General features: G+C 41.9%; 1 protein-coding gene across 2 annotated transcripts; it reads right to left on the reverse strand.

Annotated features, from left to right (window-relative positions):
• Positions 1-663: 663 nt before the first annotated feature.
• Positions 664-16,929, reverse strand: LOC136428618 (probable cytochrome P450 49a1). 2 transcript variants are annotated; one of them, XM_066418278.1, is made up of 10 exons: positions 16,632-16,929; positions 9,852-10,077; positions 8,857-9,050; positions 6,428-6,632; positions 5,619-5,784; positions 4,792-4,958; positions 3,722-3,800; positions 3,040-3,152; positions 2,886-2,979; positions 664-1,541 (listed from the first exon to the last, which is right to left on the reverse strand). In XM_066418278.1, exons 1-10 carry the CDS (start codon positions 16,867-16,869, stop codon positions 1,437-1,439), a joined length of 1,587 nt encoding a protein of 528 aa, XP_066274375.1. In that variant the 5' UTR covers positions 16,870-16,929; the 3' UTR covers positions 664-1,436. The 2 variants fall into 2 exon arrangements, with proteins under 2 accessions (XP_066274375.1, XP_066274366.1); XM_066418269.1 differs by having other exon boundaries at positions 2,886-3,152; positions 16,632-16,928.
• Between the last annotated feature and the right edge of the window lie 10,467 nt (positions 16,930-27,396).

Raw genomic sequence — 27,396 nt, forward strand, 5'->3', positions numbered from 1 at the left:
AATACAGGTATCAAACATTTGACAGCTGACTGTTTAGTTTATGCAAATCCAGTATTTGATTGAACTAATCCCTAGTAAAGTAAATAATAATAAAAAAAACATTAAACAGTTGGCTCGGATTTTTGGATATTTCAAGCCGTATTATGGCCATTTAACGTTTACAATACTACTTGAATGCAACCGCAAAAGAATTATTACATGGGAAGGGCACATCGTCTGTACATGATTCACACAAAGTCTAACAGGTAACAAAGTGTATATTTTAGTTAGAAGTGAACGGTAATGAGAGATAATTCATATGGAATGGTCTTTATTAACCCGATATGAATATTCTCAAAAAGAAACATTAAATACAAGAACATAACGTTTAGATTAAGTCATAGTTACATAACAAGTAACCAATAGATGGACTCCACCCATCATATGATAATGTATGCTACATTGACTTAAGTCGCCTTCTGTTACATCTCTCATAATGTGTCTTGTCGTATCTGAAGTGTCTTACTATTGGTTCAGCCGATGTGTCGTTAGCTTCCTGGACAAACAGAGTACCAATGTGCCTTTACTTCCCCCAAACAGAGAACCAAATTGAATGTGTCTTTCTTTCCCCCATAATGACAAATGATAAGTTCTTTCCGTCAGTGTCTTCGCGTTTTCCGTTCATAAGATATATACTGAATAAATTTATTTATAACCAACGAAAGAATATAAACAATTGAAATAATACAATACGAATCCGTTGCCTTGTGGGTACTTAATACACAACATTAAAAGATAAGCGCACATAGATAAAAAGATAAACACACATAGATCACTAAATCCCGTAGACACTGGCGGTTGTTAAAACTCAACTAGATTAGTACATATTATATCTCTTTTTCGTCTATCTGTACGATAATCGTAAGGCCTCAAGTGCCACTAAGGTTCAAGAAAACAATGAATCTTGTCTTAACTACAAATCGCAAGACAACTTATCTATTAACAAAAAGGCTCTTGATAAGTACCCAGCTTTAAAACACATGTCTTTATCTTAGAATAAATCTTAACCAACCACAAAAACTTCATACCAAAAGTAACAGAAACGTATACTTAATCACACACTTATACTTTAAGCCCTGTATCTTACCTTGGTTTGAGTTTTAAAAAAGAATCAGGGTAAAAACATTAAAATCATATAAACGTCACATGGCAGTGATACAGGTACTCAATTAAAGTAAACAGGCAGTGTTATAAGTACTTAAAACTTAAAATAATACTTAAACGGCAATGGTACATACATTTCTAAGAGACATTACGAAATATACACAAAATAACACTGAATGAGGCCTTGACAATTTCCATTTCCAAGTAAATAAGGTTTATGAAAGATCACTGCAACGACTCTGAGACTTAATACTGTTTTGAAGGAGCACAGAAATGAAATGTTTTCTTGTAGTTTACACTTCTGTGAACTTGAATGTTCCGGACAGGTCCGGTTTGTTGGCGATGTTGAAGGTCTGTTCCATCTCTCCATCACACTCGATATGGAACTGCTGGACCATCTGTTGGAATAGAAAACTTAGGATAAACATTTTTTTCATCGTTATGATCTTTATCTTAAGGGCTCCCTTGGAAATCAGTTACAATGTTATCTGAAGGGACCACCCTAAAGATTGATGAATAAATCTGAGTAACATCTCGTGACTTCTCGTCTTTCAATGTCCTTACATCTCGAAATTGAATCTTCAAAGTCGCATTGGCTTTGTTTTAAAAATAAGTTAAAAGGAAACTCCTTCCTGGTATGACTGGGTTTGGGGTTTCTTTAGTAGTACAGGATTTGTTTGTTTATTTGTTTCTTTGAACCATTGTTCATTCATGATAAGCTCAAATCGGCACGCATGCCGCTTTTCATTGAGATCATGAGGGAAGAGGTAAGGGTCAGATACAATATAGCAGAGATGCACAGAATATCTACTAAACATAATTCCACCAGGGTACATAATTCCGCCAACCTGAAAGGAAACGTCCAAACAGATCTCATAACCCAACGTCCCCCAGTTTAATGCACTCCTGAGGGAGATCTCTCAAACACGCTGTTTTTCGAAGTGGCGAATTTATGTGACCCGGCGGATCATTTTAAATAGACGTTAAATGTTGGCGAATCTAGTGATACATTAGCATACAACCTTGTCTTAACCGACTATTCTATTGAACAATCTGAAATTGTGTTAGCTTAACATATCTATTAAGAGTTTTGGTATAAAACCTAGTTCAATGACGAAAGATAGAGGATGCTATCTGAAACGTCAGACTGTTTCAAAATTTTATCCAGTTGCTTGAGTAGCTATTTTTGGCCTAGTGGCAGTAGTAGTGGGCAGCCTCAAGCCAACCGTACACACTCACACCGTATCTTCAGAAAAAAATTGCTGCAGCCGCATAGTCTCTGTTTAAGACTTTATTCAAGCCCACATCACATCCAGACTAGTTTCGCCTTGGTGTGGCTTTCTCGATGATATAAGGCTCGAATGAGCCAAGTACAGTGTGTAATGTCTTAGATGTCTTACACTGTACTTGGCTCATTCGAGCCTTATACGTTTGGTGTACGGATGGCTTGATGTTGCCCACTACTACTGCATATTTATCTCCATGAAAAATGGAGATATAGTTTTAGGTGTGTCCGTGTGTCTGTTTGTAACTCTGTATGTCTGTTTGTCTGTCTGTGTTTCCGCACCACTCCAGTCAGCATATCTCAAGAGCCTCTTGATGGATTACAATGATATTTGGTATATGGGCGGGTGTTATGAAGCCGAAATTCAAGGAAATTCAATTTTTGTATCTTTTGACCTGGACGTGCTGTGGTCTTGATTTTTGGGTGGCAGATAGCTCGTTAGTCTAGTAGTGCCCACCTTCGCCAGGAGTATGCCCAGCTCCTGCTCCGCCAGCCGCTGCCCGATGCAGCTCCTGCTGCCGACGCCGAAGGGTCTGACGGCGAAGGGATGCGGCTTCGGCATGGTGACGTCATCCCTTCGCGGCTTCGGCATGGTGACGTCATCCCTTCGTGGCTTCGGCATGGTGACGTCATCCCTCAGCCATCGCTCGGGCACGAACCGGTCAGGCTCCGCCACGTACTCAGGGAGCTGGCCGGTCACGTGAGTAAGTACCCGGATGATAACCTAGCGGTGGAAGATAATGGTAAAACATTGTTATTATTTATTGTCCATGTAATCATCCCAAGGTTATGTTAAGTCATTTATAAAAAAAATTAAACATGAAAGTATATATGGTTACACGTGCACACACACTAACACACACATACACCCCCCCCACACACACACACGAACACATGCACACAAACACACACACACCTGCACATACACCCCCCCACACACACATACGCAACCACACACACAAACACACGCACGCACACACACACACACACATACACACACACACACACACACACACATACACACACACACACACACACACATACGCACACACACACACACATGCACATACACACAGACACACACACGAACACACACACACAAACACATGCACACACACACAAACACACACCAACATATCGATAGATGTATAGGTAGAAAGACATAGCAGACATTGACACATAGAGATATGGGTAGATAGTTATATAGATAGAGATAGATATTAGTGTATAATTAGCGCACATACAAATAATGCAATCAACATGATTTGAAAACATATCAGCACTTTCACTCACGTTCGGAGGGACTCTGTATCCGGATAGTACGATCTCTTTATCCAGGATGCGATTTCTCATGGAGAATACGGGAAGGACCCTACATGACAACATGAAAGATCAGTATCAGAAATTCATCGGTTCAATCAACAAGGTCGGCATAAAGAAAAACTTCAAAGTATCAAATGAAATTGTTACAGTATCGGTTTACATGATCTCATCAGGCTGAATGATTCCAGCTACTGTAGGAGGCCTTACCAGAACTACTTTACGCTTAAGCCGGCGTCACAATTCATGCGAGCGTCGGCCGAATTTGTAGATCGCCCGAAGCTCGCCGAATATCAAAATCGCCCGAGCGTCGACCGTATTTTCCAGTGAAAACCTCGAGCGACCTCCGTCGAACACTAAAAACTAAAAATCCCCCATGAGATGGTACCATCTCTTGGACATGGACGAAGTCAGTATCGACTAACCTGGTAAAAGGCCAATATTGGATCAACTTTTATTTCTAAAAATCGCCCGAAGCCCGCGTAATCGACAGGACGTCGGCCGTACTTCGGCCGAAAATGCACATTTGAAGCTCGCCAACACGTCGGCCGAGCTGAATTTCTTATTTGTGACGGGGGCTTAAGCACAGCGCTGGTATATAGATCACTCCGCACAACATTTTGCACGACAATAAAGATTGGAGTCAACTCTCAGAGCCAAGTCTTTCCTACTTGAATCTTACGTAAACTTCAAGCATAGACATCAGAGCACAAAGGCACGCAGGAAGGTATTACTCAGAAATGATAATCATCTTTTATTTGCAAATTCATGCCCGTAGGCTACTTGCAAGGGTACAAACAGCAGAAAGGGTAACAATGGTAACGAATGTCTATTCTATGCATCTAACTGATATTTCTACATACAACGTTACTAGGGGGTTTGACTTCTTCTTTGGAGGCAGTGGCTGATGAAAAGTCCCACGTTTTTAATGGTTAGTGGGTTTTGTGATTTTAGTGAGATGTGGTTTTTTGGAGGTGTTCTGGATGGTGAAAGCCCGGGAAGCTCTAAGAAATGAAAGAAAAATGAAAGACCTCGGACGTTACCTGAAGGTTTCCTTTATGCACGCCTTGATGTACTTCAGAGACTTGAGGGCGTCCTGTGTGATCTTGCCGCCCTCCCCCACCACCGCGTTGACTTCTCTTCTGGCCTTTTCCTGCACAGCCTGATTCTTAGCCATCGTGTAAAAGTTATAGGTCATAGCAACCGCTGTCTGTAAAAGAGTGTTTAGATTGCACGGTAAGGATAGCAACGTACTTGGATACGCCAAAAATAATAATTCAAGCAACTGGATAAGATTTTGAAACAGTCAGACGTTCCAGACAGTATCCACTGCCTTTCGTCTGTGACTGGATGCTGTCTGAAACGTCTGACTGTTTCAAAATCTTATCCAGTTGCTTGAGTAACTATTTCGGCGTATCTTACTACCTAGATGTCTAACCTTCATCAACCAACGTACTTGGACTTTGGTACGATGTGTTCTTTGTTCATTTCAAAGTTCATATGTGTTGGTAGAAGTCATTCTCAATCGTAGTTAAAGTGCAATTTCCAACACAAGTATTTGTACTTTAGACCCAAAATTTCAATCACAGAAACTTTTTGAACTTTGGGTAAGTCCGAATACTTTGATACAGGGTGTTCTTTGTTGGTACACTTAATTTCGGCAACAGTGACGGTGGCAGGTATCAACTTCCGCACACCTTTGACCCATGCCTGACGTCATCAATGATCACCAGGTCAATTGTTTTATGAAGAACGGTCGACACGGTCAACAATTCGTTAAGTCAAACCCTTGTGTTGAATAACAGCAAAAAAAAATACTTTGCATAACGATTCTCAATTTTTTGTTTCTCCAGAATCTCCTTTCACTTACCGTTTCGATCCCGGCAAAGATCAGCTCGGTGATGATCATGACAATGTCGTCCGGAGTTAACTCCTTCCGGGTCACAATGTGTTCCAGCAACGTCACTTCCGGCTGTAAAGGATCTCGTTGACTGTCGTTTCGGTCCAACGACCTATCAATCATCCGACCGGCCGCACTGAAATCAATTACGTCATCTCATCATTCGAAAACTCCTTTGTATTTTACCTGTGACTTTTCATTGCATGCGAGTTTTCTTTCCAAACGTCATCGCAGTGCATTACAAAAATGATACTACCGTCACATACACCATTGAATCAGTTCTTTTTTATCATCCAATGACTTTAAACATGTTAATTGTACCTGCAAACTGTAACAACAGATCTAAATCTACACCTCTCTTTTAAAGCTTTTTGCTTATTCTTATCGTTATTTATCTTTTTTCGGAAATTCGGCATATTAACATTCCAAACATTTGTAAGAACACATCTACAGTGAATTGAATCGGAAGATCTCGTCATGCGAGTCCTCTCACCAACACTCATCAAACTGTATACGGTCAACATAATGCGAGAAACGAGACGACATTATTTTCAGTAAATCATGCTTAAAGGAAAAGCGTCCAGAGTCAGCTTTACTGATGGATGAAGAGTTTGAAATGCAAGCTAATTACTTTAATTAGTGTAATTTGGCCTGATTGCGGCCGCGGAATGTTCTGACCACTGCAGCAGCAGAACACATTGGACTACTACTACTTTGGCCAGTTTATTGCAATAGGAATAGTGACTGAGTTAAACACATTTATATCCTATATAAAATACCTCAGCCACTGTTCGTTGGCGCGAAGAAACTTTCTCCACGTCTTGGTTGGGTACAGCATGTAGAGAGGAAGTCCGAGTTCCAGAGTCGACCACGTCTCCAAGAAGGCGTCACTGCTCTCCAGCATGTCTTCGGTGTCTTTGTCCGGAGTTTGTCGATCCGTCTGTAAACAGCCGAGTCGTATGCCCAGGGTGGCCGACACCACAGCTGCAAAATGGAGCAAAATAGACAATGTAAATCTTCATTCTCTTCCACGCGTAAATGTTTCATATATATTGTATGAATTGGATGATTTCATTGCTCAACAATCGCATCGGTGACAATGTATGGCAATGTACAGATATGAGACAGCATAATTTACAATTTAGGTCAATTTTTCAACGATTCTAATTGCTGCGTTATTATATCGACTGAAACCTACTGTGATAACTAAACAGAACTATTGTAAACATCATACTAACGTATTTCTGGGCTACTTGGCGTCTTTACATTCGTCAAATCCCATCTAGGAATAGTACAGTTTCTTTATTGCATAGCGTTATGAATGTATTGGCCTAGGTGGACAGATATGGAATCTGGGCAAGAGAAAAGTACATTGTATGTATGTATGGCGAAAAAGGTAACCGTTTATCATCATTCTACTGCTGTCGTCTTGATTTTCGTACAAAAAGGCAACGCAGATACTTGCTTCGTTAGGGATGGGGGTGTTGGACTTTTGTATCAGCAAGAGCTGGGGTTCAGAAGAGTCAGGTATTGCCTACCAGGCTGCTGTGTCATACGTCAAAGAAATAATCACGAGTTTACCGGGTGACGTCTACGATGTGTCAGTACGATTGCGTTTAATGTGTGTTAGCGAACTTAAAGGGGGTCCTCCAGAGGTTGAAGATTTCGTTATGTTTGCAGCACCTTTCAGCACGCTAGCGTTCTGTGCCTTTGGTTGCGCTAATGACTGGGCTCTTACGCGTCAAGTACCTAAGACGGCGACATTAACGTTGACTACAGGTTTGAATTCCCCTTTCTTTCGTCATGACTAGTGACGTAGGTCCGGCAATTAAGCACCATTAAACTGCCTGACGTGTTGAAGTGTTACCAGATGGTATTTAAACAATAATGCATTTATTTAGCGCCATCTCCAACTCACGATGGCGCGTGCACGTGGGAAGGGTAGGCATCTCCGACTCACCACTATGACGTCACTATGACGCCACTATTACGTCACTATGACGTGCATAGCCTGTTATCTGTACATGTAACGCCAGTCATTATCCATGACGATGACATCACTCGTACGGTACGGTTTGTATCTCCAAGCTTTTCTTTGGTTCAAAACTGACAAAAGCTTTGCGAGATCAGCACTCAGATAGCAGCAAAAAAACGTGGGACCTACATATCTCCCACACCTTCGCCAAGAAAGTAAAATTTGTTTGAATTTGCTTATTTGTTTGTTTGTGGACGACGTAGTCTCCAAGCAGATCTACGGGTTGGCAAAGACCGTATCCAACAGGCAGAAGGAGTTTTTATAGCCAACCCAAGTCTCATGGGTTGGCTATGAGACTTGGGTTGGCTATAAAAACTCCTTCTGCCTGTTGGATACGGTCTTTGCCAACCCGTAGATCTGCTTGGAGACTAGGACGACGTACCTCAAGAATCTTTGGATGGATCTCTATGATATCTACAAGCGTACAGGTGTCAGGAAAATGAAGAACAGGAGCTTTTTATGGTTCATGGTTCACTAAATAGCTTCAAAGAACGATTGCAGTCAGATGTGCAAAAGTTAGATGTGTGACAGGCCTTTCAGTGTAATATAACCAGCTGCTGCCGTTCCGCGTGCCTGCGAAGCTGGTGTGTTACGCCGAAGGGCGGTTATACCGGCTATACAGATACAGATACAGATGTAGCATAACTTTCTTCATACCTTTTAAGGACATGGTCGTCGCAAAATACTGCCTCAACATCTATGTCTCAAACCAAATTTTCCCTTCCGAAAATAATTTCATCAGATTCGTAGAATATAGGGTATAGGGGATTCTTTTTACACAACCAGGTAATCTCACCTGCTGACGTTTAAGTGTCTGTCAGACACCTTCTTCAGAGCTTCTGACTGGCGTACTCCTTATCGACCCTATAAGTAGCCGGTGTAGGTGGTGATTTTGCGGTGAGAACACTGTCCCAAACGTGGCTAAGAAAGACAGCACCAGTGATGAACCGAGACGAGGTTGGATACAAACTTATCCACGTTTGGGACAGTGTTCTCACCAAAAAAGCGCCACCTACATCGGCTACTTATAGCGTTGAGAAGCATAACTCCAGTCAGAAGCTCTGAGGAAGGTGTCTGACAGACACCGAAACGTTAGCAGGTGAGATAACCTGGTTGTGTAAAAAGAATCTCCTATACACCAAATATTCCTTTTTTGTATGATCTTATACTTACACTCCAGTGACCACCTCCGGAGTTCTGCGTCCATGTCTATGGAGAGTTTCGATGTGGAGGATCTCCCCACACGCACTTTCTCCACCAAGTCTCGTGAGATGTCGTCCAAGACGGGGACGAAACTGCAAACGTTCTGCGGCTTGAGAAGCTTGGACTGCGCCGCGTAGCGTAGCCGCCTCCATTTCTCTCCCGTTCTGAAGAAAGGAAAAATGATAATGTATAATGTACAATTTCAAAGCTGCAGTTGTGATTTTTAAAGGCACCCAGAGCATTTTATGAGGCTTGAAAACTGGAAATATTCTAGTTGCTGTAATATTTATGAAATTGACATTTAATGCCACTGTTTACCACATTTGCGTGCGAATTTTTAATCAAAAGTGCTCATAATCGGCACAAAAATAAGCTACATGGTGATCTTTTAGTTTTACGCGCCTACTGTAGCTATACCGATACCATACCCCCCGCCCACCTTCGTCTAAACGTAGAAATGCAAACAGAACGTTGCGAAACGCCTAAAATATGTTACTCCCCAAAAACTCAAATCGAGCTCTGGGATCTTGAATTTTGACCGAAACTCAGGACTGTAAGTTAGAGTTCATAATGATTTCATCCCATGCAAAAATGCAAACCGACCCCACCATGGCGTAACTGACAGCATAACCCTCTCGGCGAAGGTAACAACAACAACAAGCTATCTACCACCCAAAAATCAAGACCACAGCACGTCCAGGTCAAAAGATAGAAAAATTGAAGTTCTGCTGCAGTACCAAGGTCACATAACAGGAGGCCCAAAATCGATCTTGATTTTCGGCTTTACATCACCCGCCCACATACCAAATATCATCATAATCCATCAAGAGGCTCTTGAGTTATGCTGACTAGAGTGGTCCGGAAACACAAACAGATAAACAGACAGACAGACAGACAAACAGACAGACACACCCAAACAATATCTCCATTTTTCATGGAGATAACGACAACAACAAAACACTCACTCGTTGATCATCCCCAGGGATTTCCCCAGTCTCTTGCGAACCTCCCCCAGCGCCATGAGCTGCATCCAGCTGGGATTGGGGCCCTCGGTACGGAACAGGGTCTCGATGTCGCTGGGATCGTAGACACTCACGAAGCACTTGTTTCCGATGGTCTCCTTAGAGATCTTCCCAAACTGCCTGTAGCGCTCGAAGAAGGACTTGTGAAGCTTCTTCAAGCTGAAAGGACCTGTTGGAAGTCAACATAAAGGGTAAAAATTCCGACTTCATGAATCAAAGGCTTTTTTCGAGCATTATTGGTTGTAGCATTAATGTGCTCGAGGTGTTGCTCTCGTCAAACAGGGGATCTCCATCTAACTTATTATCCAAGTAACGCCCTTGGCAGAAGCTAATAAATACTCATGTTCACCAGAGTGAAGTGAGAAAATTCGTGCAATGCAATAAATGTACCTATATTTTCGGGGTCTATCAAGGGTTCTAACCTAGTACCTCTCGATTCTGAGCCGAACACTCTACGGAGCACAGGGAGGACCTTGCAAGTGACCGTTCCAGGTGGAGATGCACACTGTCCAGACAGCTCAAATTAGGATAAGCCAGACTGATTCACAGTGCAGAAGAAAAGCGGATCCACAGAAAAGAGCTTTGCAACAGAACTGAGTCCGCTTACAGATGTGATTTTTGTGGCAGAGACTGCCATTCTCGTGCGTATAGGGCTGTTTTAATAGCCATAGCCGATGCTGTAGGGCTGTTGTGAATTAGGATTTTACCATGGTCAATACTGACCGAAGGAGGCCATATATATACTCTAACCCGATGTCGATACAATGTATTAGTAACACAGAACGGGTCGCTGACCGGATAAGATTGACCTAAATTCTAAAGATAACCAAATTTCAAGTCATCAAAAGCTCTTCTTAAAGAATTCTAGGGAAAATCCTTAGGCTACATGGATCTGGTACGTGGTAAACATGAAAGGCGAATATTTCGATCAAATAAAAATACTGTTTCAGGGCGCATCAGAGGAGTTATAATGATTCTTTCTTACGGCTGTTCCAGATACCTAGATTCTGGACATTTAGTCTGCGCATGTGCACTGCAGTCCGAATGCGTACAACTACCCTATATTTCTGGGACATGTTATTGATGAACACATGTAATAAAATTACAGATATCATACGGGTAGTAAGGAATGCAACTGTTACAATAACGAACAATCCGCTTGAAAAAGATATAAAAATTGCATTTATGAATATTTGAAACAGGCAAATATAAGTAGTAACTGGTTAATAGTCATTTCTGTCATTCTAGGGTTCATATATATATATACAGTATATTTATGATGAAATAGTTTCTTTATAGGTCGGTTGGTCAAGATACATGGTTCGTATCCAACGCACGTGACTTTGATGCAACATTGACCAACAATCCAGCGATTGTCGCACGCTACGTAACTGCCGTGTTCCTCGATACATTCATGAGACAGAAAACCTAACTGGTCGGAATCCTCAAGATGATTTAGCTTTTCAGTCGTGCAAAGATGTTCAAACAATGTTGACGGGGAATCCTTAGGCTGAATGAATTTATTTCAAACGAAGATGAAAGGTAAGCATTCCGATCAGATGAAAAGGCTATTTTAGGACCGTATCAAAAACTCCTTCTATCCGCAATGCATTGATAATGCAGATAAAGTAGCTGGCCAAAATTCTTTATGTTTTTGACGACGTTTGAAACCAAACAAACTTCCGAATTACCTAAGAGATATCAAAGAAAATCCATGGCACTGCAACTTTTGAAGGATTAAAAAACACATGTCAAAAGCCGCATAAAGGACATTTAGAAGGTACATATTTAGATGGCCATCACATCATAGTCATTCGGAAACACCGTCACTGTCCCTAAGGCTTGTCTACATGTCTGTCAGCGTCTTTAAGTTTGTTTTGCGCCTGCGAGTCCTTTAGCGTGGAAGGTTAAAAAAAACGTTAAGATCAATTGTCTCAAAAGAACATTTTACTGGCATTTCTTAGGCTGAATGGACATGTCAAAAGTTAATCCTAAGAGTGGACGAAAAAAGGATATCTACTATGCAATTCTTCATGTCCTTGGGGTGCATTGACAACACAAAAATCACAGCCGGTCATCAATTTCAAGACTTTTAAAGCTTTGTATGTACGTAGAAGAGTCCATTTCACTTTCTAAATTAGTAGTAGTAGAAAAAGAGTAGTCGTTCAATTCTATATTGATGGGTCGTGTGGCGTATACGAGTAACGGCAGGGTGTTTGGCCCAGAATCCAGAGGTCCCAGGTTCGAATCCTGTAATGTCGCCGATCTTGTGCTCTTGGGAAAGGCACTAAACACGACTTTCCTCACTTCACTCAGGTGCTTCGGTTAGGAACGTCCCTCCGATAGGACTTTAACCGGAGGCCCCGTGTTCGAGGAGAGCCATACATCGAGCACGTTTAAGAACTCGCCACACTTATAGAAAAGAGTAGGGGTCCTTCCCGGTGTGAGTGAGTTCTCGAATCCTGTCATGTCACCGATCTTGTGCACTTGGAAAAAGGCACTTCACACGACCTTCCTCACTTCACTCAAGTGACAATAAGTACCTAGCTTCGGTTAGCGACGTTCCTCCAATAGGACTTTAACTGGAGGCCCCTTGTAGATATTTTAGGAGAGCCGTACATCGAGCACGTTTAAGAACCCACCACACTTATAGATAATTAATAAATAAGAGTAGGGGTCATTCCCGGTTTGAGTGGATTAAACCTGGCTTAGAGAGAAGAGATTCTGCCTCAGTGAGTGCTGGTTCAGTTCCCAAAAGTGATTTCGATGGCCCTGCACTTACTTGGCTAACTCGTTAGATTAGACTCCTATGATCCTGTTATGTCGCCGATCATGTGCTCTTTGGAAGGCACTTAACACGACTTTCCTCACTTCACTCAGGTGGTTCGGTTAGGGACGTCCTTCGGATATGATGTTAACTGGAGTCCCCGCGTTTTAGGAGAGCCATACATCGAGTACCTTTAAGAACCCGCCACACTTATAGAAAAGAGTAGGGTTTTTCCCTATTTGAGTGACTTAGAGAGAAGTGAGTGCTAGTTCAGTGTCCAGAAGTGGTCCATATGGCCTTGCACTTACTTGGCTAACTCGTCAAATTAGACTCCCATCATCACGTTATGTGGTCGATCAAGTGCTCTTGGGAAAGGCACTTAACACGACTTTCCTCACTTTACTCAGATAGTTCGGTTAGGGACGTCCTTCGGAAATGATGTTAAATGGAAGTCCCGGGATCCCGTGTTTTTAGGACAGCCATACAGCGAGTGCGTTCTTACTAGAACCCGCCACACTTATAAAAAAGAGTAGGGGTCCTTCCCGGTGTGCGTGAATCAAACCATTCCGCGCTAATAAATCTGTTACTTTCACTGTAACTTTATGTTCACTGTTTTCACGGCCACCTCTGTACCGTGAACTTATCATCACCGTGAAACAAAACTGTTATTGCTATTCATGATTCGTACAACAGTTCTGTAAATCACTTGCCGCCACCATGAAGTTAAAGTTCAGGGAAAATGTCCATTTCCTTACATCGTGAAATTTTGCTACCGTGAAAATAAAGTGAATTACAGTATTCCCCGGCGGTCAGGCTCTGTAACCCCTACCTCGCCTATTGAGTCAGCTAGTCAAGCTTGTGTGAGCTTGATGTTTCTGACTTAGGAAGAGAAACTGTCTCAGTTCAGTGTCCAGAAGTGGTCCATGTGGCATTGGACTCCTTGGTGTACAATGAATTCACAGGCGCCGAAAACGTGGGCGGTTGGGGGTCTCCGGGCAGACCATCTTGGTCGCGGTAAGTAGTGGACCAAAGCTAAGGGCCCTGTCACACCTGTGCGTATATACAAGTCCGCAGGAGTTGCGTTTGAACATGTTTTTGGTTTAGGTTAAGTTTGCAGCTGAAGAAGTAATTTCTTTGGTTCGATGCTAGGCTGCACAGCGGTAGGTCAAAGTGAAAAACAACATATTCCCTTCAAACTTTACTTAACCCTATCCAGACTGGGGGGGGGGGCTAAAAGTGCCCGCGCCAACTTTGACATCGTATTACTGCCGAACGATGTATGCTAGGACAACCAAACTTGGTGACTTTTCCTAAAATTTTGTTGGAAATAATTTTATGATAATGGTTTAAGTTTATCATTTTTTCATGTTGCCATGGCAACGGGTTTCTGACTGGCATTTTATGCAAAAATCATTAATATTTTGAAAACAATGATATTTCTCGGGTTTTCTTGCACTACTACACTAGTTTTCCGTCATGTAAAACATAACATGTAATTAGATGTAACTTTCCTAATCTAATTTTCCTAATTTATGCTAATTTGATGACGTAATCAGCCAAAATCCAAGATGGCGGACTATATCACTATTTCAGGTATCAGCAGGCTTTTTCGCCCTTAAAATCGTCAATACCTGACATTTTCTTTATCAGAAACATTTAGATTAACGTTTATAGTCTATTTTCAGCGTCCTTTGGGGTCATAAGTGGAAAAAAAGGATTTTTAAAAATTTCAAAATGGCCGATCCAAGATGGCGGATCCCAAGGGATCACTAACAACACATGGCGCCATTCTATGACGTCATTTTGACGTCAACGTACCTACCATTGACGTTGTATGTCTTTGCATACCTTAAAATGAATAATACAAACCTTTTTGTTTCATTCCTTTAGATATTACGGGAATTCCCTATTTAGCCAATAAAATCACATCGATGACGTCATAATTACGTCATATGACGTCATAACGTCACCAAAATTACAGGAATTATAAAACTTGACGTGAATATCACTCCCTGCAAATTTGGAAATGATACATCATACTGTTCGGGAATTATGAGGGGGGGCCGAATCAGCCCCCCCCCCCAGTCCCAGATATACCAAAAAAGCCCAGTCTGGATAGGGTTAAACCAAAGAAATGTTGATGCGCGCCTCATACACACTTGAATATACGCACAAGTGTGACAGGTCCCTAACAAAGCTGAACTCCAGGCTTTTTCACGTTGGCGGTAGCGACGTTAGGAGCGGCGAACTGAAGCTAAGATTGGACTCCAGGCCACAGGTGAAATGGCACAGAAACATATTTTATCTAAAGATAGAACTCCTCATCCAGCGCGACTTGAAACAAGCCCAGGGCTGCGTTACGATGCGAAAAGAAGGCGTTTGCCTTCAAATGTTATCAGGTTTCAATTCGATTCATTCTTTAGCCAAGTGGGTCATTTGCTTTCAAGTAATGTGAGATTTTCTTTGATTTAGAACTGCAAACCAACCGTGGCTACATGGTTTTAAAAATGGCCAAACTTGATCGGTACGCCAACTCAGCCGAGGAACGCACTAAAACTGGTTGGGTTGCCATTTTGAAGATTTCTTTGCAGTTAGAAATCAAATACATTTTCACAGTACAAATGACCCTCAGAGACTAAAGAATGCATCAAATTAAAGATGACAGTTTTTGAAGACAAAGGACTATATTTTACATCGTAACGCAGCCCCTGGCTTGTTTCAAGTCATAATGGATGTAAAGGTGAAGATACAAGAATAAGGCAGTCCTGGGATCTCATAGCCTTTTTGAGGCCGTGGGGCAGTGGGTTGTTATCCACTGTGTCCAGGGCACGGCATTGGAAGGCGGAGCCCATCCCTCTCCTTCCAACGCCTTTTACCTCCACAACTGAAGTCTCGCTTTTACACCAGGGTGAAATGAGGAAAGTCGTGTAAATTGCCTTTTCTAAGCAGGGCACAACATCGGAGGTATAACAGGGGATTTGGACCCAGGACCTCTGGGTTCTGTGCCAAACACACTAGCCACTACGCCAACACGATAGAGAGTTCTTTCTTTGAACATTTTTCTGTGCCATTTCACGTGTGCTACTTTGTTCTTAGTCTCTACCAGACTAACTACGCCGGCTGTAGGGAGAATATTTGCCAGGGTTTCATTTAAAGGCCTAAACGGGCGAAATGTGATCTTTACCGTGGACTGACTCTACTGGCTAATTGTTCCTTTTTCTGCCGAATTCTACGATTTATACGCTCGAAAGAGGGCCTGGTGGAGGCTACTTTGTTCTGACGGGAAGTGAAATTTTGACCTAGTGAACAAGAACAAGACACCAATACAGAAAGGAAGGAGCCCCCAGAAGGCTAAGATGTTGTTAAGGCGGCTCCTGATTCACTGGTGTCACTGCAACGGTTGCTTGTTAGACTCATAAATCAATGCATGGTTCAACATCCATGCAACACAGGTGTTCGGGCATCATCTATCTTTAACAAATACAGATAACAATAAAAGATAAAATCCAGGAGACGAAGAACCAAGCACTTAATGTGATCATTCATCCATTTGATTGCTTCCTTCTCTGGTCACTTGTGATAAGATCTAACGTCTAATTCTGAGACATTTCTCAACAATCTTTATAAGACCGCCGCTTTATTGCCGATCAGAAACATCGCGACAGGCGCTGGTACCTCGAGCCTGTTGTGTTAGATATACTGCAAATGCAGAAATGTTCGCAGTGGTTTTATGTTCGCGGTTTTCGCGGTAAGCTCTTCGCCGTGAACATTTCTTGCCCTCCTACCCCCTGGACTACTATTGTGACAAACGCGAACTTAAAACCACCGCGAACACTCAATTTTCTCCCTACCGCGAAATAAAAACCAACCCGAACTTAAATGCATTTACAGTGTAGTGTTACAATACAACAACAACAACAAAAACATCAAGAAAGAAAACAAAGCCCCAAACTTGCCTAGAGGGGTGTAATCCAACAGTGATCCAATTAGCGGCAGCCCTTTCGGCCCGGGCATGTCTTCGAACGGCCGGGCCGTGCAGGGCTGAGCCGTCGGGCCGGTCCCCACGTGGTCGCCGGGCGCAGGGGCCGTGCTAGGCGGCGGGAAGGTGGCCCTCTCCCCGCCCGCACGGCCGATGGTCGCGGCGTCGGCTGCCAGCTTCCTCGCCACAAGGTGTTGGGGCCAGGCGCGCTTCATGTTGCCTGCTATGTCGGATGAGAAGTGAACACATGTGAGAAAGGTTCTCCTTGTATAACGCCTTGTCATGCAAATGCAACAGGTATATATATGCATCTAGGTTACATGCCTGACAGAGCATGACTGGAACAATTGACGTCATTGGTCGAAAGTATCTTCAGCTGTCAGTCAGCAACATTTCTGACCAATCAGGCTTTAGAACTGTTTCACGCTTGACAGCGAATTCCAAGAATCTTCAGGCAATAATCACAGGTGCGCAGAACGCAGTGCGCAGTTTTGCTTCGCCGACTGTTGTTTAATGTTGGCTTGGATGTAGTCGCAAGGAAAGAGTTTTAAGAAGTACGATATTTTGTCTTATCGTTATGCTTCTTTTGCTTTTGCTGCGGCTAAAAAGGTCAAAATGATTATGAAAAAGCTGAATAAGGTGACAGATGGTCACCGGAACGTCGGTGGAATAAATCTCTTGGTTGTGTAAAAAGAGTCTTTGTGACTGACCAACCTTATGAAACTATTCACGGATGAAAGCTAGCTAGTCCATTGTACATAGTATTTATCCCTAAGAACATATCATGAAAATTAATCTGTATTCGTGCATAACACTACGAAAACTGCAACACAATAATATTCACCTAAAGAAGACTAGAGGGCCGGTAAAGATTAGTGATTCCCAATTCTTGATTTGGAGAAAATTGTAATACTTCCACAATAACTTCTGTGCCTTGTAAAAGGTGGCGTGCCTACCAGATAATGATTCCGTGTCTGGCATGTCTTTTTAGCGTTAGTAAAAATGTATTAATTTGAAATATCATTCAAAATCTAGGATGCAGACTATGCTTATTATACCAACAAAAAGCGTCTAATAATAGATATTTTTAATGGATCTCCTTTGATATCTATTATTCATCCGGTAGAATTTTATTTCCGGAACGACTGTTATCATGGCTCTAAAATTAGTTGGCCTAGAAATTAGTCTCTTTATTTGTCTGTCGGCGTCTTCTATCTTTACAATATACACGAATGTTAAATTGGAAGCTCCGTACTAGACTCTGCACGAAGTATCCGACATGATGATTTTTCTCACCTTTTCATTTACAACAATTCACCAGAATTCTCCGGATCTAAAAGTAATTTGGATTTTGTATTTTTTGATATTATTGGAATTGCAACAGTGCAATACACGTGGGACACAGGCAGCTATTGCTGGTGCCGTGACCCACACACATAATGCGCCCGTTTTTTAATCTTGGGTGGAGTGGGGAAAGTCTTGTAAAGTGCCTTTTTCCCAAGGGCACAAGATCGGTGGCGTCAGGGGATTCGAACCCGGGACCCTTGGGTTCTGGGCCGAAAACCCTGCCGTTACGCCACACGACCCTACTAATCAGCTATAGCAATTGATCAAACGATTTCCGAGGCTTCTATCATATCGCAAGCCTTATCATTCTTTATAATGTCACACAAAAGAATATTTCTTTAAGCGACTACTGATAAGAACAATATCGGTATATACGCCCTATCATATCTTTTTCATATAAATTTTCTATACTGTTACAGAGAGCTTGCGAAATTGGCAAGGGATCTTAACAATTTGAAAGCTTTAAAGGAAAGTGACTATCTGTTAGGCATAACGTTGGATCTTCATTGATAAGATTTTTATTGGACTAAGATTTTAAGAGGACGGGATGTGACGTCTTTAAGACTGAAGAGTCTTTGAGTCACTAAATGAAAGTGACTGTCACTTAAAGAAGACGTCACCAACCTCTTTCAAATATTTCTTAAACGGCTGTCTTTCAAAGGCTTTTAAGAAGAAGAGGAAAAAGGTTTCAACCCCATTAGTAAGAAAGATGCAATCTCTGTTTAAGTATCGAGACAAGTGGCAAGGCGCCTGTGCAAACGACGATTGTTGCGTCATAGGAAGAAGATGAGCGTCAGGGCCAATTTCCTATACGTCTGTGTCTTTAAATTAGCTTCTTGTGTCCGGATATTGGAAGACTTAAGTCACTCACAGGATTGTGGAAGAAGTAACGATGCTAAACATCAAAGCAGGGATGAAACGAACTTCATTTGACTTTCGACCTACTAGGAAGCTGAAGATGCTGCGGCCGTTTTAAAAGCATTTTCAATATACATGATCTATTCTCTCTTGTTGGCGCTTACTATATACACTTAACGAACATATGCGATTAAGAAAATCAAGTCAGAAGAGTTTTATTAAATATATATCTCCTTGTCCTGCTTTAACATGAGTCTAAACGGCTAAAACCATTTAAATAATCTTATTTCATTTTGGGGATCAAATGAACAATTTTAATGTCAAAATCAACAGAAATTATTGTCACAGCTTTTTTTTGCTTTGGAGATGGCCCTCGGAAGACGTATTAGCTGTTGTTGTCTTATGTCCTAATAATGAAAACGACAAGCGATCCTCAAACAATACCTCCCTTTTCACGGCGGTAACAATAGTTGTTACTCAAAACCTACCGCACTAATATTACGGATAACACCTGAATTTTCCTATGTCTGAATGCCATTTACCAACAGGAGATGGTCAGCTATGCCAGTACACGTGTGTACGTGCGAACGTTACCGTCGCAGTTATGTCTACGCAGCGGTGAGCTCTTTGATGTCGTTTCACTACCTTTGATCCACCTGGCCTAGCGCCTGGAGCATGGAACGGCTTTTTCAATCGCGCATGCGCATGCGTGGTATCGAGAAGCACGCGCAGCCGTACTCTCCAAGCAGAGGTAAGGTTCGGCTAGTTTTATGACGTCCTTGGGCGTTTTATTAATTTAAGGCTTTCTATTTTGTTGAAAATGTCACAAACAAGCCGGAGCCTAGTGTTTGCTTGGAGAATATCACAGTAGCACACCTGCACGTCAAGTACACCTGGTACTGACATGAAAAGAATTACATCTAAGTTATGGACGAAATATAAGGGAAATCTTATCATTATTCCCTTATTGTAAGGGAAATAAGTGTTTATAGAGTACATAAGGCGACATATTCACATTCACAAGCTAGCTAAGTCGTGCTAATTTATTTTCACGTTGCTTTCTACTTTTTTTTGCGATTAAGACAAGAAATATTATTTGTGCTGGATACTTTCCAATCAGCATGCATCTATCTAATGTATGATTTTGACGATCTTTAAAAGAATATTTATCTTGAATAAGCTGTCTTGTAAGGAATGCACTGTCGTCGTCTTAGAATGGGTTAATATCCCATGACTATCAAGCACACATGTACGTTTTACGGAGGATACCATTTTTCTAAACCCTAGATCCTATGTTCCTAAAGCTTCATAGCAAAGTGGGCGTGCAAAAATGTTCTTTACTTAGATAACTGATGCATCTGGTTTAAACTAGAATTACATAACACACTGACAAGGGACATCTCAATAGCCACTTCTCTTAAAGCCTTAAATTATGAATGTAGAAACATATAAATATAATAGATATTTATGCTCTATGTGCACTACTAGTAGTATATACTTGCCCCCCTAGGAACCAATGCTCTATTTAATGTCCTATCAAATATGATCATTATATAAAACGATAGCAAACCCTCGAGACGTTACGTTACGTTATCACACTACGCACGATCTTACCTAGAGGTCTTTTGTGGTCCGCAAATATCGATTGAATACACCGCAATACGGAAACGTCCTTCGCCGGTGAACCTGGCGGGGCTTGTCCTTGAATTACCTTTCGGGAATCTATTTATAGCTATAACGTTGTGGCTATATACAACACCTTGCAGACCCGACGTCAATTCATAAATTATGTCAATGTGCACCCTCCCCCCCCCCACGGTTTATGATCTATTGAAAGAATATACAGCTATAGCAGAAATATTAACGACGAAAATGTGCACAATATTGAATAGAACATTGGATGTTGAATTAAAGCGCGAAGCCATGCAATTTAGATTCTGACGCTCTACCAAGCCAGCCAGTCAGAGAGAAGGTACGATGTACGTAAAACGCTTGTATATCGTTAAGATCCCTTTCAAAGGGTTGTAACTGGTTCCCGATCTTTCCTATTATCTTTCTTAATTCATAGAAAAATAGTCAGGCTATCAAACATCTTTTTAGTTATTTTTCATTTTGTACGCAAACGCATAACAAATAGATAAACGTTAATTGTCAATAACATACATGAATGTGCTACAAGCTTTCTCGCCTATTCTTTAGTATAGGCTGATACGTCAAGACTCCCTCCTTCTGAATGAATACATGTCAGCTAGCGCTAGTCTTGTAAGTCCGTCCATTCTAGTAAAAAAGAAGCCCAAAAGACATTACCTATTACTGACCTTATCCTGATAAATTGTCCACTGGGGAGATATTGCCCGAATTGAGCGAGAAGAAATTCTGAGAAGAGTTGACGGATTCTCCGGACGCCAACACAAATATTGAGTCGTCGTCACAAAACGGTCATACGATACGTCAATATATCGATTCATATCTTAATTCTTACGTTCAGGTGACGATAAACAGAAATGTATGATATTGCCCGGTACTGACGTATATACCAAGAAGGATTTCCCAAGCATATCTTGGAAAGGCAGAACGAAACGTGACGACTCGCTACATCACCGTGAGTGCACCCTTACACAGCGGAGCGACTTGATCTTGATCTGAAATAACACTTAAACAACAATCGGCAATCTTCTGTGAATAGTTTCATCACGTTGGTACGTCACTGAACAAGAATACTCTTTTTACACAACCAGGTGATTTGTTCAACCGACGTTTCGGTGACCATCTGTCACCTTCCTCAATGCAATTCTGACTGGTTCACATTCATAATCTATTAACTATTCAAGCCAAGTCAAGTACAGTGCAACTAGCGCCATTGATAAGCTGCATTCTCCACTCAGAGTACCTGATTGTTCGAACCGAAGCGCCGTACGATTGTTTACGACCATTAAACAATACGGCACGAGATACGCATTTACCGCATGACGTTAAATCATTCACACCGCTCGGTCGCATGCTCTGCGAGTGCTGTATATTGCCTTTCATGTGATTTATCTGTAAAACCACGGCCTTATGCTTAATTCCCTACACTTCCTGTCATTTATCTCACTGAATCCGACGTCAAGCTGTACCAGCATCTGTCCTGTTGCCCGGGGTAACGACACAAAGGACGTTGCCCCCGCTCATGCGCACTATAGCACTGAATGAACGTATACGCCGGCTTGCCAAGTAGGTGCAGACGAGAGAGGGGTGAAGGTAGACGATGATGTTTCATCACCACGGGCGATATATGAGAGTATGATATGCCAAATCAAACTTAATGTGGATATAATGATATTAGATCTATAGCATGCACCTTAGCGGCAGTTGTAAGATGAGGATGATGGTTTTAACTCAGCCTGATAGTTGACTAGATCACGCATCCACGCGAAATCAGCCCATCTTCGCAGCCCGCATGGCCCTCATAATCAAAGAAATTAGTGCCATTCTTGTATAACATGCAGCCTAGAAACGATGTCAACTACTTAGAAATGCCTGTAGTTCTTTAGCATCATTGTTTACTGAAAACGCTTATCAAATAACCACAATATTAATGAACACTTGACAATATTTCTAAACTCATGAATGGGTTGTGAATGCAAAAACGTTCAGGCACATGGTCAGAGATGGTTAGAGCTAACATGGATGTATATATACGCAGCCCGTATAGCCCTCACCTCCATGTCATGTTGATTAGGGACATCCCAACCCTCGATTGCAATTTATTTTCACATGCGCTTATAGCATGTGCCAATCATGGCCAGATATAGGTGTGTCTGTTACCATGGTGTTGGAGGTTGTGATGACTCGTTGCTATAGTGACGGAGAATCCCGTGCTCGCAGTGAACTGATTTTGATGGCGATGAAACAAATCTGAGCTCCTGATCTTGGTGCTTCTTATTCTATTTCTTCAATCAGATATCCTGGCTTAGAGATAGACAGCCGTAAAGTAGGGACACAACCAGCTAGCCTCTACCAGGCTCCACAGGTCGCCGGAAAAATAGTAGAACTTGGGTCGCAAACTGTAACTCCTTTAACGGACTAACTCCTCTGGCATGTTGACTGTCTAGTTGGCCAATTTCTACTATTTTCCCAGGGACCCTATTGAGCCTGGTAGAGGCTACCAACCTGCCCCTGGCAGCGAGAGATTGTGTAACACAGGCTAGATATACGTCAGGTACCAGATCATACTCCGAAGCCTGGCGTGCTGAACACTGATACTGTCATTCTAAAAGCACGGCCAAGGACTGTACTTTCGAACATGGGCACCAACGAATCACAAAGGCTACAAACAAACAAAAATAATCGCCAAACAGATCCAACGGTTGCAAAGACAGTATCCAACTGTCAGAAGAGGTTTGAATGAGTGAGGTTTTAATAAAAACGTCCTCTATCAGTTGGATACGGTCTTTGCAACGGTCAGATATCTGCTTGGAGATTAACAAATAAAATGGTTATAGTTACATTTCAAAAAGTGTCATTATGGTGCTGAGGGATATTAACAATAGATGAATGGCAACTAATTCCCTTTAGTGCTCAATTCTATAATCTAATCAACCATTAACTATCCAGGGATTGTATCATGTATTAGTGGTGTACTTGTACAGTAATTAGTATCTTTGATACCAACGTCCTTGGTATAATATGCAACCTAGAAACGATATCCACTACTTAGAGATGCTTGCGGTACATTAGACTCATTCTTAAATGAATACAATGATCAAATAAACACTTCTTGGAGATTTTCTAACGAGTTGTGAATGCAACAAAAAGTTGCGGATCATGTGCAGAGTGAGAGAGCTAATAGAAATTTTGTTTACCAGGAAATGACTTTTTGAACCCCGACCCTATAGTGGCTATTGACGTCATGACTTTCTGCTCAAGGGGTTTCCTGTCACCGTCATGATCGATAGTGATCATTGGTCAACTGTGCAGAATCACTTAACAACAGTCTCGTAGATTTGTTCTTCATGCGTCGTATAGATGTGTAAGTCACGGGCTATGAACATTTGCATGGAGGACAAGCCACAGTACTTAGTGTTTTAGCCTGCCGGAATCTACCAGAAACATCGAAAGCCCCATGCACCTTGCCCAGTTTGAGGCCAACCACAAATAGAACTAGGTAGGGACACTGACACACAAAAATAGACAATAATCAATTAGAATGTCTGACACAAATGCTGTTGTTTTTCCAGTATGATTTTACCAACTTTTAGATGGACATTACTACGTTTCAGATTATGTATTGTTTTCACTGTCATAGGACAGGCGCAATCTCTCTCTCTCTAATATATAATATATATATATATATGTGTGTGTGTGTGTGTGTGTGTGTGTGTGTGTGTGTGTGTGTGTGTGTTTGTACATATATACACATTGCACAGAAACTATCCAGTGAATTCTAATTTCTCCTATTTTGCTTGTTCGTCAGCCAAACAAAATTCCCTTTCAAGTTTCCCATTCGTTTACTGACAACGTATTAGCTCATACCTTATTTCGTTTTCAAGATCCGGACGCGGACTGCTGAACAATAGGACAATTGAGTACTTGAATGTCGGGTAGCTAGGGTTCATTGATCTACATATAGGCTCAGTTATATAAACAGAAATTAGTGCCTTCATTGTATAACATGCAACCTAGAAACGATGCCAACTACTTGAAAATGTCTGTAGTTCTTTAGCATCATTGTTTACTGAATACGCTTATCAAATAGCCACAAGGAACTCTTAAGAAGATTTTCTACACTCAGGAATGGGTTGTGAATCCAAAAACGTTCAGCCACATGGTCAGAGATTGTTAGAACTAACATGGATGTATTTGCTAGGGATTAATAGACTTTATTCAAAGCCCATTCAAAGATGTACGTCCTTGATATGGGGGACTTAAGTTGTGATAGAATCTGTTTTTTGGGTCACGACATTTTGATGGCTTAATGACCGAAGGTCGTACGGTGTAGATATATATGCCAAGGTTGAGTATGCAACCTGCCGGGGTAGCGAATGAAGTCCGTTGACGCCCCGATCGAATTCAGTCAGTCTTAACCTTAAACAAACGGATTGAACTGAAATAATCGGGATGAGACCACCCTAGATCTAGCACATTCCTAGCAACCTGCTCACGATCTCTCTCGACGGAGAATATGCGTCAACTCTACAAGTTCTACTATAAGTTCTACAATGACAAATATACTGCTGATAGATAGCTGTGTAACCCAGGATAAAGATGACTCCAACGTGTTACAATCCAACTTAACACCTTCCTGGACCCAAACTCTCTATGATTCGTGAGAATATTCATGAGAAAACGTACATGTAACACGTTCTATAGGATGCCTACTTGACCAATTGTTTGGTCCTTTACATAATGTAAAGACTATGTGGGAGAAGCACAAGACCGGCCCGTTGACAAAGCCGGGGTCTAGACGTCTTAGTAGTTAACCGAAGTCTTCTATTTCTGGAAACATTTATCTTCGATAAGCCGGCGGCCCCATGTATGAGGGAGCTTCAGGCATTAGCCTCAAGCGTCAAACCTCTGCACGTAAAAGAACCCAACACACTTATTGAGAAGAGTAGGGGTGACCCGGTACCGGTGTGCTTGGCCAAAAACGGGAGCCGTAGCGAAGCCGCACTGCAAATGAGGATGCCTTGAAATGAACGAAGGCCATATGTTGATTTGATGATATGCCTGAATGACATCCTCTGGGAACCACAAAACTGATGCGAGCGTGCGGATGAGAAAAAACGTTTGGCAAAAAAAAGTTCCCTTATTCCCACATTATGAAATCTAAGTTATCAGGAAGGTTGATCAAACGACTAAATTAAACCCACAGTATAGTTTACCGAAAAATAGACAATCTCAGTTTTGTTCTTTCACATCTTCTTCTTTAAATATGGAATTTGACTCAGGAATTCTACGACATATTATGTAACCGTTTTCATTTTGTAGCTGCTTTTCATGATTTGCAGTATGGCCGAAAACTATTTTTCGTTGGAAACGGACGAAATTTATGCGCGCGAGGATGTCATCAATATAATCAGATCAACATGGCCTGAGGATGATTTTAGTATCTACAGCTGTGGGACCTACATTTGTACCTTGCCAAAATCAAACTAAGACTATCGATTTATCTTGTCCATGCGGGCAACAAACATTGAGCTGAATTTAGACGCATTTGTCTGTTCATGGGGCCCGAATGTGTTTAAAAAAACTGTTATGAATCATTTCAAAATGTCTTACTAGTAAGGAAAACGTTTGCACTCAATACTACAGTGTATTCCTGACATATTTTAAACGAAGACCAAATAATTGGTTTGTACAAGGTGGTTATATATAACCTCCTTGGTTTGTATCTATTTTCAACCTCAGTGACTTGTGGTTGCAGCAAGTGCCAAATTGCCATATTCCGAAAACTACAAACTAATTGTTCTACATGTACATTGTCAACCATTCCTCAGTATCAGTGAATAGGGAATTTGATTCGTTCGTTCCCTAAAGCCTTCGACTGGACGATGTTGTCGCGCTTTTTTTGTTAGTTGGGAGACTCCTTGACTTCGTCACGCTTAGGACCCATGTCGCATTGGACCCGCGGCACGCTAGCGGCGTCGCTGCGCCCTGAACTGATTTGTGTTACCCTTCGAAGCTTCACGTTATAATGGGAATATCATGCAAAACGCAGAGGTGTTGCTCAAAAGACAACAAGATACACAGAGCGTAAAAAGATGCTTTTTTCATCGATGAAATTCGTTGAGCGCGTTGTCAAATCGCCCGGTCGCAGCAACGCCGCCACGTGCCGCGGGTCCAGTGAGGGGGGGGGGGGGGGGGGGGGGCGTTAGGCCCCATGTCGTTTTAGTCAGCATGCACTACTAACTTGTCCGTGACATTATGGGCATAAATGACTTATAAATTCCCTGCATGGCCGTGTGTGGATGAAGCACAGCAATGAAGTCGGTTGTTGTAGAAAAAGAATAAGCTTGAGTGCACAAAGCAGCAGAAACCAGTGGACTACTACTACTACTACAGAAAGCAGGCCTCGAGCTCGGAGCTAATTCTAAAGCCCTACCTCACTGAACCCGCGGCGCTCTGCGACCGAGCGATTTGACAGCGTCAACGAGTCTTATCGATAAAAAACTAACCTTTTCGTTTTGTGTGTTTTATCGTCATTTTAGCCATACTTGTATGTTTTGCATGATATTCCCATCATAAAGTCAAGGGTAACACAGATCCAACTTAGCACGCAGCGAGGCCTCCTACCTGCTGCGGGTCCAGTTAAGTAGCAGCTGTAGACATTATCGACCAAGACATTGTTGGGATAAGATATATGTCACACTGTTTTAAGTAAATCTAACATGGATGTAAGGAATGTAGAATTACCTGTAAACATCATTGCACCAGTCGATGACTCAGTTGCGGGGAAACCTTCTTGACACAGCAAAAATATCTAAATAAGATTAGCTCGATCGTCTGGTCAGTTTTCCGTCCGCTCCGACGAGTGATGACCCCAAACAACATTATGC

Source organism: Branchiostoma lanceolatum, chromosome 1 (assembly GCF_035083965.1).
Source record: "Branchiostoma lanceolatum isolate klBraLanc5 chromosome 1, klBraLanc5.hap2, whole genome shotgun sequence".
Taxonomy (NCBI): Eukaryota; Metazoa; Chordata; class Leptocardii; order Amphioxiformes; family Branchiostomatidae; genus Branchiostoma; species Branchiostoma lanceolatum.

Bases quoted from the DNA above. Each gene is read 5' to 3' on its own strand.
- LOC136428618 (XM_066418269.1), bottom strand. From the start codon at position 16,869: ATGAAGCGCGCCTGGCCCCAACACCTTGTGGCGAGGAAGCTGGCAGCC. The intron at 10,078-16,631 runs GCAAGTTTGGGG...GACTTCCAACAG, and splicing joins GTTGGATTACACCCCTCTAG to GTCCTTTCAGCTTGAAGAAG. The intron at 6,633-8,856 runs GTAAGTATAAGA...TCCATTTTGCAG, and splicing joins CCGGAGGTGGTCACTGGAGT to CTGTGGTGTCGGCCACCCTG.